A 17,780-nucleotide genomic window follows, 5' to 3' on the forward strand; every position below is an offset into this window, starting at 1 on the left:
GGGTAGGCTGAGAGAGTAAAGGGTGGATATGAAATTATTCACTTAGATCGACCATGTTCCATCACCTAGAGCTTGGTGCTGGGGTTCTGTTAAGTGGATTAAGGGGAGGTAGCTGTTGTTGAGACAACAGACACTGTCTTCCACACATGCTCATAATCTGCTCAATGAAACCCTACCATCCCTGAATAAATGAAAATTGTGGTTCAGGGAGAAAAAGTTACATACCCACGGTAACTGGTGCTAGTGGGTAGGAGAGACCAAGCAGAAGGGTTCCGGCTCACACAGTGTTTACACTCAGTTTTAAGTTGGAGGACTTTTTGTGAGTGATGAGTGGGGTTGGGACATGAGGATTCGGAGACAAGGTCAAGGTACAGGTTTGCACCTTGGCAAAACAACAAACTCTAGTGGTCTGACCGGACTCCTGGGTTTGTGTTCCATAAAATTAAAGGACTTCAGAGAAGTCGAACAGCAAGGAGGGGTATGGGAAGATCTCTTGGATGACCCTAGAGGATATGGGATCTAATAGGTTTTCCTTGGTAGAAAGAAAGAGAAAGGACCCAGGCTGCAAAGAATACAACAACTCCCGGTCCCACTTTCAATACCTCCATGAGTTTTGGAAGAGGATGAGAGTCTAGAAAGAGATGATACAAAGCTCTGCCAGGATCAGGGGTTAAAACTGCCCTCAATAATTTCAGCTTCCATTGTGATCAGTGTGTGTGTGTGTGTGTGTGTGTATACATATATATATATATATATATATATATATATATATATATATATATATATATATATCCTGGCTGGGAAGGGACCGCTTCCTCCAAATTGCTCTTTGAAGCACGTTCTTGTAATTGAACCCTAGCCCCACATGTCCCTGGCATTTTTTTTGTTAAAGCAAAAATTTATTTTAATCAATGTCCTTTCTGCCGTGGGTAGTGGAATAAACAGTAGGCTCTCACGCCAGGGAAATGGGCATGGCTTGCTGCTCAGAAATATGGGTGGTGAAATTAATCAAAGCCCTTCTACTTTCAGCTGCTGACCCTAGACTCGTGTGGAAACCCATACCATCATTACTATCATTATATGCATCATTTTCATTAAATCCTTATAAACTAAAGAGGTAGATTTCATTATCATACCTGTTTCTCAGATGAGGAAGTGGAGGCAAAGAGAGGTTAGGCAGGTCTTACTGGAGTGGTCAGGACTAGAATCTGGGCAGTCTGGCTCCAGAGCCTGTGCTCTTAACTAGCATGCTACTTCCTGCCATAACCTGTTATAGTATACTGCCTCCCAATTAGGAATGTCTTCCTCATACCCACTTGGAATCTGTCTTTTGGTACCCACTCTAAGCTTAAGACTATTAAAAGCCAACCATCCTACTCACTACGTAATCAGAGGCCACCAAAGTGAGCCACAGACAACTCATGAAAGTTTTAAGAACCAGTTGTCACCTCTCGTCTCTACCCTTTCTACTCACTTTCTCCCCATTCCCTTGTTTATCCTTCCTCTTGGCTTTGCCTCTGGCCCCATGCTTGCATCTAAATTTGGACTAAATTTGGCTTTCATTTTTTAATCCACTATAATTTTTTTTTGAGCTCAGCTTTTTATTGAACGTGTTACTAAAGAGGTTTAGTCAAAAAGAGCAAAGTCCGTGTCATCATCAGACTCTTCGGATTCTTCTTTCTTTGCTTCCACTTTCTTCTCCTCAGCTGGGGCAGCAGTGGTGGAGGGGGCAGGACCTCCTGCTGGTGTAGCACCAGCTGCTGGGCCAGGTCCACCTGCCCCCACGTTGCAGATGAGGCTCCTGATGTTGACAGTGGCCAAAGCCTTTGCAAACAAGCCTGGCCAGAAAGGTTCAACATTTACATTGGCTGCTTTAATGAGAGCATTGATCTTATCCTCCGTGACCGTCACCTCATCGTCATGCAGGATGAGGGCCAAGTAGATACAGGCGAGCTCCGAGACGGAGGCCATGGTGTGGGCGAGTGCTAGGCAGGGGCTGCCGGGCGCGGTGCCGGTCACCGGAGGAAGTGAGGGTCTCACCCCAAGTGAGTGGCCTTAGCTTCCTCGGAAGGACAGAACACCTTAGCTGCAGCTGAGGAAAAGCTAACCCACTATACTTTTAAAGGAAAAGAGTTGTCTGACTTTCCCACTCCAAACTCAAATTGGATCTCCCAGATGCTTTGGCTAGTTTTATGGAGCTAGTTCAAACCCTCTTGACCCCAATTTCAGCGTCAACTATGTCTGTTCCAACTCCTCAAAGAAAGGTGCCATCGGCCTTGCAGTTTTCCTTTTGTTATTGTCGGTGTTTATTTTTTTAAGCTAGTGTTTGTTGAGTTCTTGCTTTGTACCAAGCACTGTGCTAAGCACTTGCTCTGTTTTGTCTCACTTGATTCACCCCTAAACCCTGTGGGGTAAGTATTAGTATTATCTCTATTGTACAGACAAACGAATTGAGCCCCAGCAAGATTCACTCACTTGCATAGGTTTGCACAGCTATAAGCAGACAGATAGGACCCAAGCCCATGTCTGGCTGACACCAGATTTCTCTCTTCTAGGGCTTCACAAAACAAGCCTAAATCTTCCTTCATATGTCAGCCTTTTAAATATTAGCCAACAATTCTTACATTTGCCTGAGTCTCCTTTAGTTTCAACAAACACAGGTCCAGCCACATGCTTCATTTGCCATGATTTTACCTTCATCACCTCCTCATCCTTCTCTCTCCTCAGTGTGTCCAGCGTTAATCTGCTTTTGGAGTTTGGTGTAGACCTGCATTCACTACTCCAGGTGTGGCCTGATTAACATAACATGTACAGTTGGCCTGCCCCTCCTTCATCCTTTATGGTCTGTTTCTGGCGATGAAGTCATACATTCTTTCGACAGCCTCTAAGGCCCTAATCAGCAGAATGAATGAGTCCAGAGAGAAATTGCTTCTGAGGGTGTCGACTGTTAGCTCTAGAAATGGATAAAGTGAATGAAAGTAGAGGAGAAACAAAGCCTGGTGAGGAAGACTGTTAGGAGACTGGACTCTTGTGATGGGAGTGGGGGGTCATTGACCGCAGATGCATCGGTTCACATGTAACGTATTACCCCACATCCAGACGCCAGTGGTCAGCTCTTACCTGAAAATTCCCTGGTGGGAAGGCCACCTTGAGGCTATCTAATGTACTTAGTGTTCTGCTCAGCAGTTAGTGTTTCTGATGCTGGGCCTCCTTGGTCCTTGCGATCCTGTGGCATAATGGAATCAAATTAAAGGCCCATTTACCAGCTTTATTGCCGATTATTTATAATACTCTGGTTCCAAAGTGCTTCTTTATAGAGTGCTTAAACTGCCGTCGCTGGATAGAGTTCTCCATAAATGCCTTCACATGCACGGCACATTATGTCCCATAGCCTCAGCAAAAAAAAGGGAAAAGATTATTCTCAATTATTTCATATAGTCTATTTTATTGTTTTATTGTAATAAACTGCCATACCTTACACCACTTTAAAATCAATAGTTTGCATTAAACATAAAGAAACATGGCCATTAATCTTGTTTAGCATTTCTGCTGTTACTTTCTGGTAGTGAATCCGCAATATAGAAAAGGCAATAATTATTCACTTCCAATCAATAGGAACATGTTCAAATGCTCCTGTGTGTCCCACTGCTATTGCATCGATGGGAGTTGATGACAATGGGGGTGTAGATTTAAAGGCCCCTGGTTGGCATGAAGTTCTTCATGCCCTCCCTGCACCTGCTAGCACATTCCCTGACTCTCAGAACATCCTTTTTAATTCCTTGAGACAATATGACAGAATGGTTAAAGACCTGGGCTTTGGAGTCAGACAGCCTAAGCTTCATTCCCAGTTCCAACACTCACCGGTACCATTTGAACAAGTTTGGGCATGTTATTTAACCACTCACTGCCTCAGTCTCCCCATCTATGAAAAGGGAATGCGAATGTCTACCTTGCAGGTTTGTTGTAAATATTACATGCAAACTTACAGGACATGCTTATCACAGTGTCTGAATTGTGGTACGTGCACTAGAAATGATAACTACCATTATTATGCCATGCCCACTTGGCGTTGAGAATGGCCTGGTAGACAGCTGTTGTTTCCAAAGAGCTAGTAACAAAGGCAGGTGAAATGGTGGGTGCTGTTTCTATCCTTTTGTTCATTCCTTTCCAGCTGGCATAAGAAGATCCAGCTGTGCTTTTTGGTGGTACCCAGCATCTGGACTTGAAACCCTGACAGGAGAAATTGAGCCATCAATTTGGCTGTGATGCAAGAGGCCTTTTAACTCCCAACCCTTTGCTCTGCAGCAAAGTCTCTGTGGAGACAGCACTAGACTGAATACATGGTTTTGTTAGTAAATACCCTTTGATCAACACTCAAGTCAAATATAACGAGTGGAGATGGTGAATTCTTAAGCTGTAATTGATGGCATGGCTTTTTCTATCCTCTTTAATGCAGCAACTGTTTATTGAACAGGTAGCATGTACCAGGAGAAAGCCTAGGTGTTAAAGAGTAAAGAGATTCAAAGATTAATAAAGCATAATATTTGCTGTATAAATATCTTAAAATCTAGGCAAAGACACACATGTCACCTAAATAACTTGAGTCCAAAGTACAGAAAGAAAAATTGATTCTATTGAGCAGGGAGAAGTTATTTCAGCTAAAGCACAAGTGAGTAGACCCTCATCAGGAAAACAGAGGAGAAAGAATATTCCAGAGAGAGAGAGAGATAACAACAGAGGCAAATGTCAAAGGGGGACAAATGCACATCTCAATGTTGCTTTGTTAGAATAAAATCCTTCCAAATTCCCTGCTGCCTAAAATGCATCTCATGGCTCCATAGTTTCTCAGCCTTAGTCCACTCACTATATTATCCTACCTAACCTAGCTTCCTAACAAACACTACACGAAGACCGTTTGTACCTTTTGAACATGTCCTCTGTTTCATGCCTCTCTAAGCTTGTGTTTGCTGTCTCTTGGACTCAAACTTAATTTATCTACCTGAAAAACTATTCTCCTGGAAGACTCAAGCTCAAATATCACCACCTCTATGCAGCCTTCCCTGATGCTCTCAGATAATATCACAGTATGTCGCAACTCTTTGTCTGCATGTCTGTTGTCATGTTCCTTGAATGAATGAATGCACAAATGAATTAATGGATGGATGAATGGAATCATGTATAATGTATTCAGAAAATGGCAAGTCTGCAGGGATTGGGACCTAGCCCATTTGGGTACACAGTGAGCTGGGCTTATAGGACAGGCTAAGGAATTTCAAATTTATTTTATATAAGATTATGTGAATGACCAGAATCATCTCCTAAGAAGATTAACCTAACAGCAGCCTGTAGACAATCTTGGCAAGGGAGAAACTAGAGGCAAACATACAACTTAGATGATGAGATACCAAAATGCAATAGTTACAGCAGAAATGAAGAGAAGAAGAAAGTGGAGGATATGCTAGAGAAAGAACACAGAAGTTGGCCATGTATTGATTAGAAAAGGGAAGAAGAGTAAAGAGGCAGAGATGAACCTCATATTGCCCCTCTTATCACTGCAAACATTGTTGGGAAAAGATGTTCCTATACCATTCTCCTCCCTACCCCACCTCGCTTTAAGAAAAGTTACTAATCTGTTTAGGTCAGATTCCAGGACAGAGGTAGGAGAATGTACCCCAGGGTAGGGTCACTGAATTATGAACAAAATTGTCAGGCTCTCTTCTAGTCTCTCCTTTCATTGCAGCCAGATCAATAAGTTAGCTCATCAAGCTTGCAACTTCCCCCTGTCTTTCCTGTCAAGAACGCTAGGACCTTGGTATGCAAAGCATGGTCCATGAGCCAGCAGATCCAGCAGCAGCAACAGCAGCAGAGAGCTTGGAGAAGTACAGATTCTTGGGTCCCACTCCAGAGCTACTAAGTCAGAGTCTGCATTTTAACAAGATCCCAGGTAATCGGTATGCACATGAAAGTTTGAGAAGTACTGCTCCAGGAAATTATAACTTCAGTGTCAGACAACTAGCTTAGAAGGTATGACTCTCAACCTGGGCTGCATGTTAGAATCATATGGAGGATTTTTTTTTTTAATTTTTAAATTTTATTTTATTTTATTTTTTATACAGCAGGTTCTTATTAGTCATCAGTTTTATACACATCAGTGTATACATGTCAATCCCAATCTCCCAATTCATCACACCACAACCCCCACACCCCTACCACTTCCCCCCTTGGTGTCCATACATTTGTTCTCTACATCTGTGTCTCAACTTCTGCCCTGCAAACCAGTTCATCTGTACCATTTTTCTAGGTTCCACATATATCCGTTAATATATGATATATGTTTTTCTCTTTCTGACTTACTTCACTCTGTATGACAGTCTCTAGATCCATCCAGGTCTCAACAAATGACCCAATTTCGTTCCTTTTTATGGCTGAGTAATATTCCATTGTATATATGTACCACATCTTTATCCATTCGTCTGTCGATGGGCATTTAGGTTGCTTCCATGACCTGGCTATTGTAAATAGTGCTGCACTGAACATTGGGGTGCATGTGTCTTTTTGAATTATGGTTTTCTCTGGGTGTATGCCCGGTAGTGGGATTGCTGGGTCATATGGTAGTTCTATTTTTAGTTTTCTACGGAACCTCCATACTGTTCTCCATAGTGGCTGTATCAATTTACATTCCCACCAACAGTGCAAGAGGGTTCCCTTTTCTCCACACCCTCTCCAACATTTGTTGTTTGTAGATTTTCTGATGATGGCCATTCTAACTGGTGTGAGGTGATACATCATTGTAGTTTTGAGTTGCATTTCTCTAACAATTAGTGATGTTGAGCAGCTTTTTATGTGCTTCGTGGCCATCTGTATATCTTCTTTTGAGAAATGTCTATTTAGGTCTTCTGTCCATTTTTTGATTGGGTTGTTTGTTTTTTTTAATATTTAGCTACATGAGCTGTTTATGTATTTTGGAGATTAATCCTTTGTCCATTGATTCGTTTGCAAATATTTTCTCCCATTCTTAGGGTTGTCTTTTCATCTTGTTTGTAGTTTCCTTTGCTTTGCAAAAGCTTTTAAGTTTCATTAGGTCCCATTTGTTTATTTTTCTTTGCAGTTCCATTACTCTAGGAGATGGGTCAAAAAAGATCTTGCTGTGATTTATGTCAAACAGTGTTCTTCCCATGTTTTCCTCTAAGAGTTTTATAGTATCCAGTCTTACACTTAGGTCTCTAATCCATTTTGAGTTTATTTTTGTGTATGGTGTTACGGACTGTTCTAATTTTATTCTTTTACATGTAGCTGTCCAGTTTTCCCAGCACCACTTATTGAAGAAGCTGTCTTTTCTCCATTGTATATCCTTGCCTCCTTTGTCATAGATTAGTTGACCATAGGTGCGTGGGTTTATCTCTGGGCTTTCTATCTTGTTCCATTGATCTATGTTTCTGTTTTTGTGCCAGTACCATATTGTCTTGATTATTGTAGCTTTGTAGTATAGTCTGAAGTCAGGGAGTCTGATTCCTCCAGCTCCGTTTTTTTCCCTCAAGACTGCTTTGGCTATACGGGGTCTTTTGTGTCTCCATATAAATTTTAAGATTTTTTTTTTTTTTTTTTTTTTGGTGGTACGCGGGCCTCTCACTGTTGTGGCCTCTCCCGTTGTGGAGCACAGGCTCCAGACGCACAGGCTCAGAGGCCATGGCTCACGGGCCCAGCCGCTCCGCAGCATGTGGGATCTTCCCGGACGGGAGCACGAACCCGTGTCCCCTGCATCAGCAGGCGGACTCTCAACCACTGCGCCACCAGGGAAGCCCAATTTTAAGATTTTTTGTTCTAGTTTTGTAAAAAATGCCTTTGGTAATTTGACAGGGATTGCATTGAATCTGTAGATTGCTTTGGGTAGTATACTCATTTTCACAATACTGATTCTTCCAATCCAAGAACATGATATATCTTTCCATCTGTTTGTATCATCTTTAATTTCTTTCATCAGTGTCTTATAGTTTTCTTCATACAGGTCTTTTGTCTCCCTAGGTAGGTTTATTCCTAGGTATTTTATTCTTTTTGTTGCAGTGGTAAATGGGAGGGTTTCCTTAACTTCTCTTTCAGATTTTTCATCATTAGTGTATAGGAATGCAAGAAATTTCTGTGCATTAATTTTGTATCCTGCAACTTTACCAAATTCATTGATTAGCTCTAGTAGTTTTCTGGTGGCATCTTTAGGATTCTCTATGTATAGTATCATGTCATCTGCAAACAGTAACAGTTTTACTTCTTCTTTTCCAGTTTGTATTCCTTTTATTTCTTTTTCTTCTCTGATTGCTGTGGCTAGGACTTCCAAAACTATGTTGAATAATAGTGGTTAGAGTGGACATACTTGTCTTGTTCCTGATCTTAGAGGAAATGCTTTCAGTTTTTCAGCATTGAGAATGATGTTTGCTGTGGGTTGGTCATATATAGCCTTTATTATGATGAGGTAGGTTCCCTCTGTGCCCACTAGCTGGAGAGTTTTTATCATAAATGTGTGTTGAATTTTGTCAAAACCCTTTTCTGCATTCATTGAGGTGATCATATGGTTTTTATTCTTCAGTTTCTTAATATGGTGTTTCACATTGATTTATTTGCATATATTGAAGAATCCTTGCATCCCTGGGATAAATCCCACTTGATCATGTTGTATGACCCTTTTAATGTGTTGTTGGATTCTGTTTGCTAGTATTTTGTTGAGGATTTTTGCATCTATATTCATGAGTGATATTCGTCTGTCATTTTCTTTTTTTGTAGTATCATTGTCTGGTTTTGGTATCAGGGTAATGGTGGTCTCATAGAATGAGTTTGGGAGTGTTCCTTCCTCTGCAATTTTTTGGAAGAGTTTGAGAAGGATGGGTGTTAGCTCTTCTCTAAATGTTTGATAGAATTCACCTGTGAAGCCATCTGGTCCTGGACTTTTGTTTGTTGGAAGATTTTTAATCACAGTTTCAATTTCATTACTTGTGATTGGTCTGTTCATATTTTCTATTTCTTCCTGGCTCAGTCTTGGAAGGTTATAACTTTCTAGGAATTTGTCCATTTCTTCCAGGTTGTCCATTTTATTGGCATAGAGTTGCTTGTAGTAGTCTCTTAGGATGCTTTGTATTTCTGCAGTGTCTGTTGTAACTTCTCCTTTTTCATTTCTAATTTTATTGATTTGAGTCCTCTCCCTCTTTTTCTTGATGAGTCTGGCTAATGGTTTATCAATTTTGTTTATCTTCTCAAAGCACCAGCTTTTAGTTTTATTGATCTTAGCTATTGTTTTCTTTGTTTCTATTTCATTTATTTCTGCTCTGATCTTTATGATTTCTTTCCTTCTGCTAACCTTTGGGTTTTGTTTCTTCTTCTTTCTCTAGTTCCTTTAAGTGTAAGGTTAGATTGTTTAGTTGAGATTTTTCTTGTTTCTTGAGGTGGGCTTGTATAGCTATAAACTTCCCTCTTAGAACTGCTTTTGCTGCATCCCATAGGTTTTGGATCATCATGTTTTCATTGTCATTTGTCTCTAAGTATTTTTTGATTTCCTCTTTGATTTCTTCATTGATCTTTTGGTTATTTAGTAATGTATTGTTTAGCCTCCATGTGTTTGTGTTTTTTACATTTTTTTCCCCTGTAATTCATTTCTAATCTCATAGCGTTGTGGTCAGAAAAGATGCTTGATATTATTTCAATGTCCTTAAATTTACTGAGGCTTGATTTGTGACCCAAGATGTGATCTATCCTGGAGAATGTTCCATACACACTTGAGAAGTGTAATCTGTTTTTGGATGGAATGTCCTATAAATATCAATTAAATCTATCTGGTCTCTTGCGTCATTTAAAGCTTGTGTTTCCTTATTTATTTTCATTTTGGATGATCTGTCCATTGGTGTAAGTGAGGTATTAAAGTCCCCCACTATTATTGTGTTACTGTCAATTTCCTCTTTTAGAGCTGTTAGCAGTTGCCTTATGTATTCAGGTGCTCCTATGTTGGGTTCATACATATTTATAATTGTTATATCTTCTTCTTGGATTGATACCTTGATCATTATGTAGTGTCCTTCCTTGTCTCTTGTAACATCCTTTATTTTAAAGTCTATTTTATCTGATATGAGTATTGCTACTCCAGCTTTCTTTTGATTTCCATTTGCATGGAATATCTTTTTCCATCCCCTCACTTTCTCTCTGTATGTGTCCCTAGATCTGAAGTGGGTCTCTTGTAGACAGCATATATATGGGTCTTGTTTTTGTATCCATTCAGGAAGCCCGTGTCTTTTGGTTGGAGCATTTAATCCATTCACGTTTAAGGTAATTATCAATATGTATGTTCCTATGACCATTTTCCTAATTGTTTTGGTTTTCTTTGTTGTTGTTGTTGTTTGCGGTATGCGGGCCTCTCACTGTTGTGGCCTCTCCCATTGAGGAGCACAGGCTCCGGACACGCAGGCTCAGCAGCCATGGCTCACGGGCCCAGCCGCTCTGCGGCATGCAGGATCTTCCCGGACCGGGGCACGAACCCGTGTCCCCTGTGTTGGCAGGCGGACTCTCTACCACTGCGCCACCAGGGAAGCCCTGGGTTTGTTTTTATAGGTCCTTTTCTTCTCTTTTGTTTCCCACTTAGAGAAGTTCCTTTAGCATTTGTGGTAGAGCTGGTTTGGTGATGCTGAATTCTCTTAGTGTTTGTTTGTCTGTAAAGGTTTTGATTTCTCCATCGAATCTGAATGAGATCCTTGCCAGGTAGAGTAATCTTGGTTGTAGGTTCTTCCCTTTCATCACTTTAAGTATATCATGCCACTCCCTCTGGCTTGTAGAGTTTCTGCTGAGAAATCAGCTTTTAACCTTATGGGAGTTCCCTTGTATGTTATTGTCATTTTTCCCTTGCTGCTTTCAATAATTTTTCTTTGTCTTTAACTTTTGCCAATTTTATTACTATGTGTCTCGGCATGTTTCTCCTTGGGTTTGTCCTGTATGGGACTCTCTGTGCTTCCTGGATTTGTGTGGCTATTTCCTTTCCCATGTTAGGGAAGTTTTCAACTATAATCTCTTTGAATATTTTCTCTGGTCCTTTCTCTCTCTCTTCTCCTTCTGGGACCTCTATAATGTAAATGTTGTTGTGTTTAATGTTGTCCCAGAGGTCTCTTAGGCTGTTTTCATTTCTTTTCATTCTTTTTTCTTTATTCTGTTCCGCAGCAGTGATTTCCACCATTCTGTCTTCCAGGTCACTTATCCTTTTTCTGCCTCAGTTATTCTGCTATTGATTCCTTTTAGTGTAGTTTTCATTTCAGTTATTGTATCGTTCATCTCTGTTTGTTTGTTCTTTAACTCTTCTAGGTCTTTGTTAAACATTTCTTGCATCTTCTCCATCTTTTTCTCCATTCTTTTCCCAAGGTCCTGGATCATCTTCACTATCATTATTCTGAATTCATTTTCTGGAAGGTTGCCTATCTCTACTTCATTTAGTTGTTTTTCTGGGATTTATCTTGTTCCTTCATCTGGTACATAGCCCTCTGCCTTTTCATCTTGTCTATCTTTCTGTGAATGTGGTTTTGGTTCCACAGGCTGCAGGATTGTAGTTCTTGCTTCTGCTCCATATGGAGGACTTTTAAAAATCCCAATTCTCCAGTCTGCATCTCAGGCCAATTAAATTAAAACCTTTGGAAGTAGAACCCAGGCTGCAGTGTTTTGAAAACCTCCCCAGGTGATTCCAATATGTGACCAAGGTTTAAAAGCACTGGACTAAAGTGAAGATTTAGGCTGGACACAAAAGGAGAAATCATCTCCTTTCCTCCTTCCCCATCCCCATTTAGCCCTTGCTTCTAAGCCAAGTGTTCCTGTCGGTTTAGCAAAGAGATCACGTTTGGTTTTCTGGCACAGGCACTACCAAAATAAGGTGGAGGTTTGATTTCTCAATTTCCTGTCATTTTTTATGTGTTTATTGCCCTTATAAATTCTTGCAAAGAAAAGAATAGGTGGTGTAAGGCAGTATTCAGGTCTTCTACGTGCCTCATAGGCAAACACCATTTAATAATGCTCCAGCACTTAACCGTTATTAAGATGAAGCTGTACCTCCATGCTAGTGAGAATAGAAATACCACCAACTAAAGCAGAGGACACAGAACAGCTTAGATTAAGTAGAAAGCTTTAAATGGAGCATACTTTCTGTCGCCTCTCTTTATGAACACACATCAGATATTCTTCACTACTTATTCCACACAGTAGTTTTTGCCCATTGAGCTCAATGGTTTGCCTTTCCCACCCTCCTCCTCAATATTGTACATAAAACTATCTTACCAGAGGTTTGATTTAGTCCATATTTCATACAAGGAATCAGTAATGAAAAAAAAATCCAGAACATTAATTCTCAGTGATGATATCATCAAGAAAGGGAGGAAAATGTCATTCTACGGTGTTTGTTTTATTGTAATAATACAGGACAAGCATTTATCTGAGTGAGGGGATACAGCTGCTGGATATAAACCACTTTATAATGAAGGCCAGATTGAATTATCTTTAGCCATGATTAAAGATCAAAGTTTTGTTTGTTTGTTTTTTTTAATAAACCCAGTCTTGTTTTTCATTGTCAGAAATGGTTTAGGCTAAGTTAGTAGGCTAAATAGAGAGATGGAAAACTGAAGAAGGCCTTTTCAGCAAAGTGGCCAAGCAGGAAATATAGGAATGGCCAAATGGATTTGTGCGTGGATAGCGAGGTGGGTTGGTGTATAGATAAAAGAAGACAGAACCTTTTGAAGGACAATAAGGGAAAGTGATCTGGTCTCCCTTGCTGCCAGAAATAGTATTTTCAAGAATAATCATAGGGCTTCCCTGGTGGCGCAGTGGTTGAGAGTCCGCCTGCCAATGCAGGGGACACGGGTTTGTGCCCCGGTCCGGGAAGATCCCACATGCTGTGGAGCGACTGGGCCTGTTAGCCATGGTTGCTGAGCCTGTGCGTCCAGAGCCTGTGCTCCGCAACAGGAGAGGCCACAACAGTGAGAGGCCCACGTACCGCAAAAAAAAAAAAAAAAAAAAAAAGAATAATCATAATGATAATGTCAGCTATCACTTTGTGAATATCTACTATATGACAGGTACTGGATTAGATGCTCTAAAACATTTATTTGGCTCATTTGATTATCTGATTTTAATAATAAACTTGTAGGGCAGGTATTATCTCATTTTTAAAAGAAGGGATCTAAGGTGTACAGATGTTAAGTAATTTGTTCAAGAAATTTATGGGGCTAGAACTTAATTCTATCTTACTTTTTTTTTTTTTTTTTTTGTGGTACGCGGGCCTCTCACTGTTGTGGCCTCTCCCGTTGCGGCGCACAGGCTCCGGACACGCAGGCTCAGCGGCCATGGCCCATGGGCCCAGCTGCTCCACGGCATGTGGGATCCTCCTGGACTGGGGCACGAACCCGTATCCTCTGCACCAGCAGGCGGACTCTCAACCACTGCACCACCAGGGAAGCCCTTATTCTATCTTACTCTTAAACCATATGGCTCTTTTCACAGTACCTTATTCCTTCCAATTAATTTAATGATTCTTCACGTGGGAGTGGGAGTGGATGGATACTCTTACACATCACTTTGTGAATGTGAGACACTCTCTTCAGAAAAAAAAATGCATTTCCTCCCATGTACAAAATTTTATGAAATTTCAAGGAGTTTCCTGACCACCTATATCCATATAGAGTTTCAACATTAAGAAGCCCATCCCCCAAAACTTAAGTAAGGAATAGAGGTGAGAAGGAAAACAGACAAACAAGAAAAAGCAGTAGACAGTTTATGAGGCATTTCCTGGACTTGCTCTGTTTGGAGCAACTGTATTTCTGGAGTTTGGTTCTCTTAAAATTGTCTTTTAAATTAATATACAATATACATATATTTGCATAATTGCAAGTTAATTCTTTAAAAAAACACTATCACCCCAAACTCTCTGGGAAAAAAAAAACACACACACACACCCAGTGCCACTTAGACTTCTGTGACGTAATGGTCATTGTCCATTAAAATGCACACCATGCTGTGGCTGTGAAGTGACCTGAGACATACTGGCATCAATACAGGTCATTTCCTGCCCATAGGATCATACTGTCATCACTCTCTCCACTGTAATGGAGCATGCTTTATTACAGTGGAGTGGTTTTGTTTTGAACGGGTGCTCACTGAAAATAATACCTTTTAAAATGTGCTGTTGTCTAGTGTCCTATATTTCTCTTGACTAATTTGAAATAATGCAGTGTTTCATGTACAGACAATCAGTCTATAATGGCCCTGCCCATCATCAGCACCAGGGCATTAACTTTCTCCGCTTTCAAGTGCATCCTTTCCATGCACTCAGTGGTTTGTGACTTTTCTTCACCCATTCTGTTCTGCTCTACCCATTCTATTCAATTCTTTTTTCTTTAAGGATGTCTTTCATTTCTGATACCATCCGGATTAATTCAATCAGTTTATATTGGAGAAAAATTTCACTTGATATGGACCCCGCAGCCCTTATGAGCAGCTGGAGGGAAGGGAGTGTTTTTAGTCACTGTTGGGGATTTAAGCCATGATCAGTATAAACATAGGAAAAAGGAAAGTGTTAGCTTGGGATTTTGGAATTGCACTTTGTACTGTTTGGGGATATTTTGATCAGTGACATTTGACTGACTTTATATTATCAAAAGACATTCATGCATTCAACTGACATGTCAAGTTCCTGGTGTGTGTTTGGTCCTGTGGAGATTGCTTGCATCAGAAGCCTTGGTGTATTCAAGTAAAATTAAGGGGAGCATTAGATGAGAAGTCAAAGCACCTGAACTCCAAATTCCATCAACAACCACAGAGCAGAAAGGGCCGCCACTTACTAAACATTCACTAGGGATCTGGTAAGTGCTTTATAGAACCTATTTCATTTATTGCCAAAAACATACTCTCTCATATCTTCCAAGATATTTAATATCTTATTTGTAAGAAAAGTATGGAATTGGCTACATTTGAAAGAAACAAATTAGATCATAATATTTTAGAACTAGAAAGGCTTTCAGAGATCATTCACCTGCATTCTCTTCTGTTGCAAAAATCAGTAGACTGAGGCCAAGAAGGGAAGTGACTTTCCCAGAGTCAAATACCCAGTCAGCCACAAAACTGGCACTAAAATCCAGGCCTCTTGAGTCTTAGTCATGCATTGAATCATTCAATCACAGATGTATTGAGCACTTACTTGGGAGGCATTGAAGATACACATCTATTAGCAATGGGAAAGAAGCACATGGTATTTACATTAGATAAGGGGGACCAGACATTCCATAACTACATAAATAATCACAATTATGGAAAAGTTATACACGGAGAAGTATCGCTCCAAAACTCTCAGGGTATAGGTGGGGAGCAGTGTTCTTTTAACACCACAATGCCTTCAGGTGAACATTTCCCAAATTCTTTTTCACAGTTCACTAATTGTACATAATACTCAATAAAGGGCTCTGTGGTCCAATATGTTCGGAGATGCATGATACCAACCCCCTCTCCAGGAAACTCCTAGTGCATAGGCTCTGAGAAGTCCTTCATTTAAAAAATCTGCTCAACCTTTTTCAACAAGATTGTCCCTCTTAAGACATGCAGAACTCCATGTGATGCAGAGAAGTGAAGTGCCTTTCTGCTCTGTCCTAAGGCAGAAAAACCAATGGAGATATCATAAACACATACAGTTGTAATTGCTAAGTCCTTCACTTTTTAGGGCAATTAGGCATAATACTTCCTTCCATCATCATCATAAAGCCCCTCCTCTCCAACATCTACAAAAATGCATGCATGTTTTATTCAAAACTTCTTCCAACTCTTACTCTACCTTTTGGAAACTGCTGCCCATGGCTCCATCCATTTCATTGCCATTGGGAAGGAGAGAGCCAAGATCATGGGTCTTCAGCTGACAAAAGTCATTCAGGTCCTCACAGTAATAGGTCTTATCCTGACATTACTCTGTGACACTATCCTGGAACACAGAATCGTGAAGTCTTTTAAGGGGGAGAACCTTCAAGTTCACTTAGCATAACCGGCCCTGACCACAGTACAGAAAGGTAAACTGAGGGCCCTGACGTTAAATGACTTCCCTGTGGACCTCTCCCCTCTGTCAGCCCCACCCCTTGAACTGTCTCATGGGAAGTCATCCTTCCAATGTCAGTCGACATATCTTTTTCCCTGAAGTTTGTATTACATGCACCCCTTTTGTGCTCTCACAGTATTCTATACTTTCTTAAATGTAATCTTTAGCCTGTAAGAAAATTGTGTGTTTATGGCTTATGTCCCCACTGGAAACTCCATGAGACGAAGGTCCATTATCTGTCATTTTCTTGTCATTCCCACAGAGCCTAGCACAGCATGTGGCCCTAGATTCATTTGACTCTTAACATTAATAGAATGAGTTGTAAAATGTCTAAGATCACTTAGTGAAGAATGGCTAAGACAAAAGTATTTTGATTCCATATTCAGTATTCTTTTCAATAAACCTTGTTGTCCCTGACTCCTGTGTCCAGGTATGAGGAAGGTCTAGGGACAGAGATTTGCAGATGAGGTGAGAGAACTTTCATTCTCAAGGAGGTTGATGTTCAATCTCAGCCAGGTTCAATCAAACCCTGCACAAAACAGAAAGCAGAAACAAACTGGATTGAAAAGGGATCTGAGCATAGGGCATGTGTCTCATTCTAGCTAATCAGCATCCCCACACAATTATTATATGAACATATGACAAAATTCGGGCCAGCAAGAAGGGAGGAGCAGTTTGCAGAGAGTTTCTGGGCAAGGCTGACTGTACTTCTCAGGGAGAATCTCTAGATATGGGTGAGGAGACATATAGCCCTGGACATTCTGATAGTCAGTTTATGGACAAGAAGTGGGGTCAGCTTTAGGATGAAGTCAACATTGTAGCAGGCAAAGCAAATAAACAGGAAGGAACCAGGGCCTTGATGACACCATAGAGTCAGTGAATCAAACCAAACTGAAATCCACCCTATTTCTGAACTTCTAGCCAATATGATTTTCTGTTCCTCACAAAAAAACATCTTCCCTTTTATATGCCAATTCTGTTCTATTCCTTTGCTCATGGTTCCCAAAGTAGTTCTATTTATGTTCAGAGACTTTTAAATTCTTGCTCAAGTACTATTTTTTCAGTTTCTAGCCCTAATCCCTATTTCAGAGGTGTCTGAACAAAATGCATCATGGTTGCATGGGCCAATGGCCATTCCATCCATTGTCATCTTTCTGATCCCTTTCTTACCTCCCCAGAGTCTCTCCCTTCTGCTTCAGTCAACACTAGATGTTCCTATGAACAGTAATTCATGTAAATAGATGCCCACTTCATTCACTTACTAAAATGTTTCTCTAATACGTATCTGTCTCCCGGGGTTGAGCCCCCATGGGTGTGTGAAACCTCTAAGTTCTGAGAACTTGGCTGGAAAAGAGGCCCCTGGTCCTTGCTCCCTACAAGGACCCCATGAGAGAAAATAACATTTTTAAAGAGTTCACTTAAGAACATGAACTTTAGTGTTACACAAATCATGATTTTCGTCTTGACCTTGCTACTTAGGTAACCCTGGATAAGTTGCTTCACCTTATGTTTCTCAGTTACCCTGTCTGTAAAATGGGTATTGTGATCTATACTGCAACTAAAAATTGTGAATAGAAAATGAGATAATTTAAATTAAGTGATTAGCTGAATTCCAGGCACCTTAGAGATATCCGGTGAATGGTAGTTATGATGAGCATCTTTCATATGGTCCCTGCTCCTGGTATTCAAGTCCTTAGGTCAT

General features: G+C 40.5%; 1 protein-coding gene across 1 annotated transcript; it reads right to left on the reverse strand.

The window, feature by feature from the left end:
* Window positions 1–1,598: 1,598 nt before the first annotated feature.
* Window positions 1,599–2,006, reverse strand: LOC308619088 (large ribosomal subunit protein P1-like). Its single transcript, XM_081237613.1, has one exon. The coding sequence runs from the start codon at window positions 1,969–1,971 to the stop codon at window positions 1,627–1,629; it is 345 nt and encodes a 114-aa protein (XP_081093739.1). The 5' UTR covers window positions 1,972–2,006; the 3' UTR covers window positions 1,599–1,626.
* Between the last annotated feature and the right edge of the window lie 15,774 nt (window positions 2,007–17,780).

This window comes from Mesoplodon bidens, assembly GCF_964165515.1.
Source record: "Mesoplodon bidens genome assembly, chromosome: 6".
NCBI classification, from domain to species: domain Eukaryota; kingdom Metazoa; phylum Chordata; class Mammalia; order Artiodactyla; family Ziphiidae; genus Mesoplodon; species Mesoplodon bidens.

Bases quoted from the DNA above. Each gene is read 5' to 3' on its own strand.
- LOC308619088 (XM_081237613.1), bottom strand. From the start codon at position 1,971: ATGGCCTCCGTCTCGGAGCTCGCCTGTATCTACTTGGCCCTCATCCTG.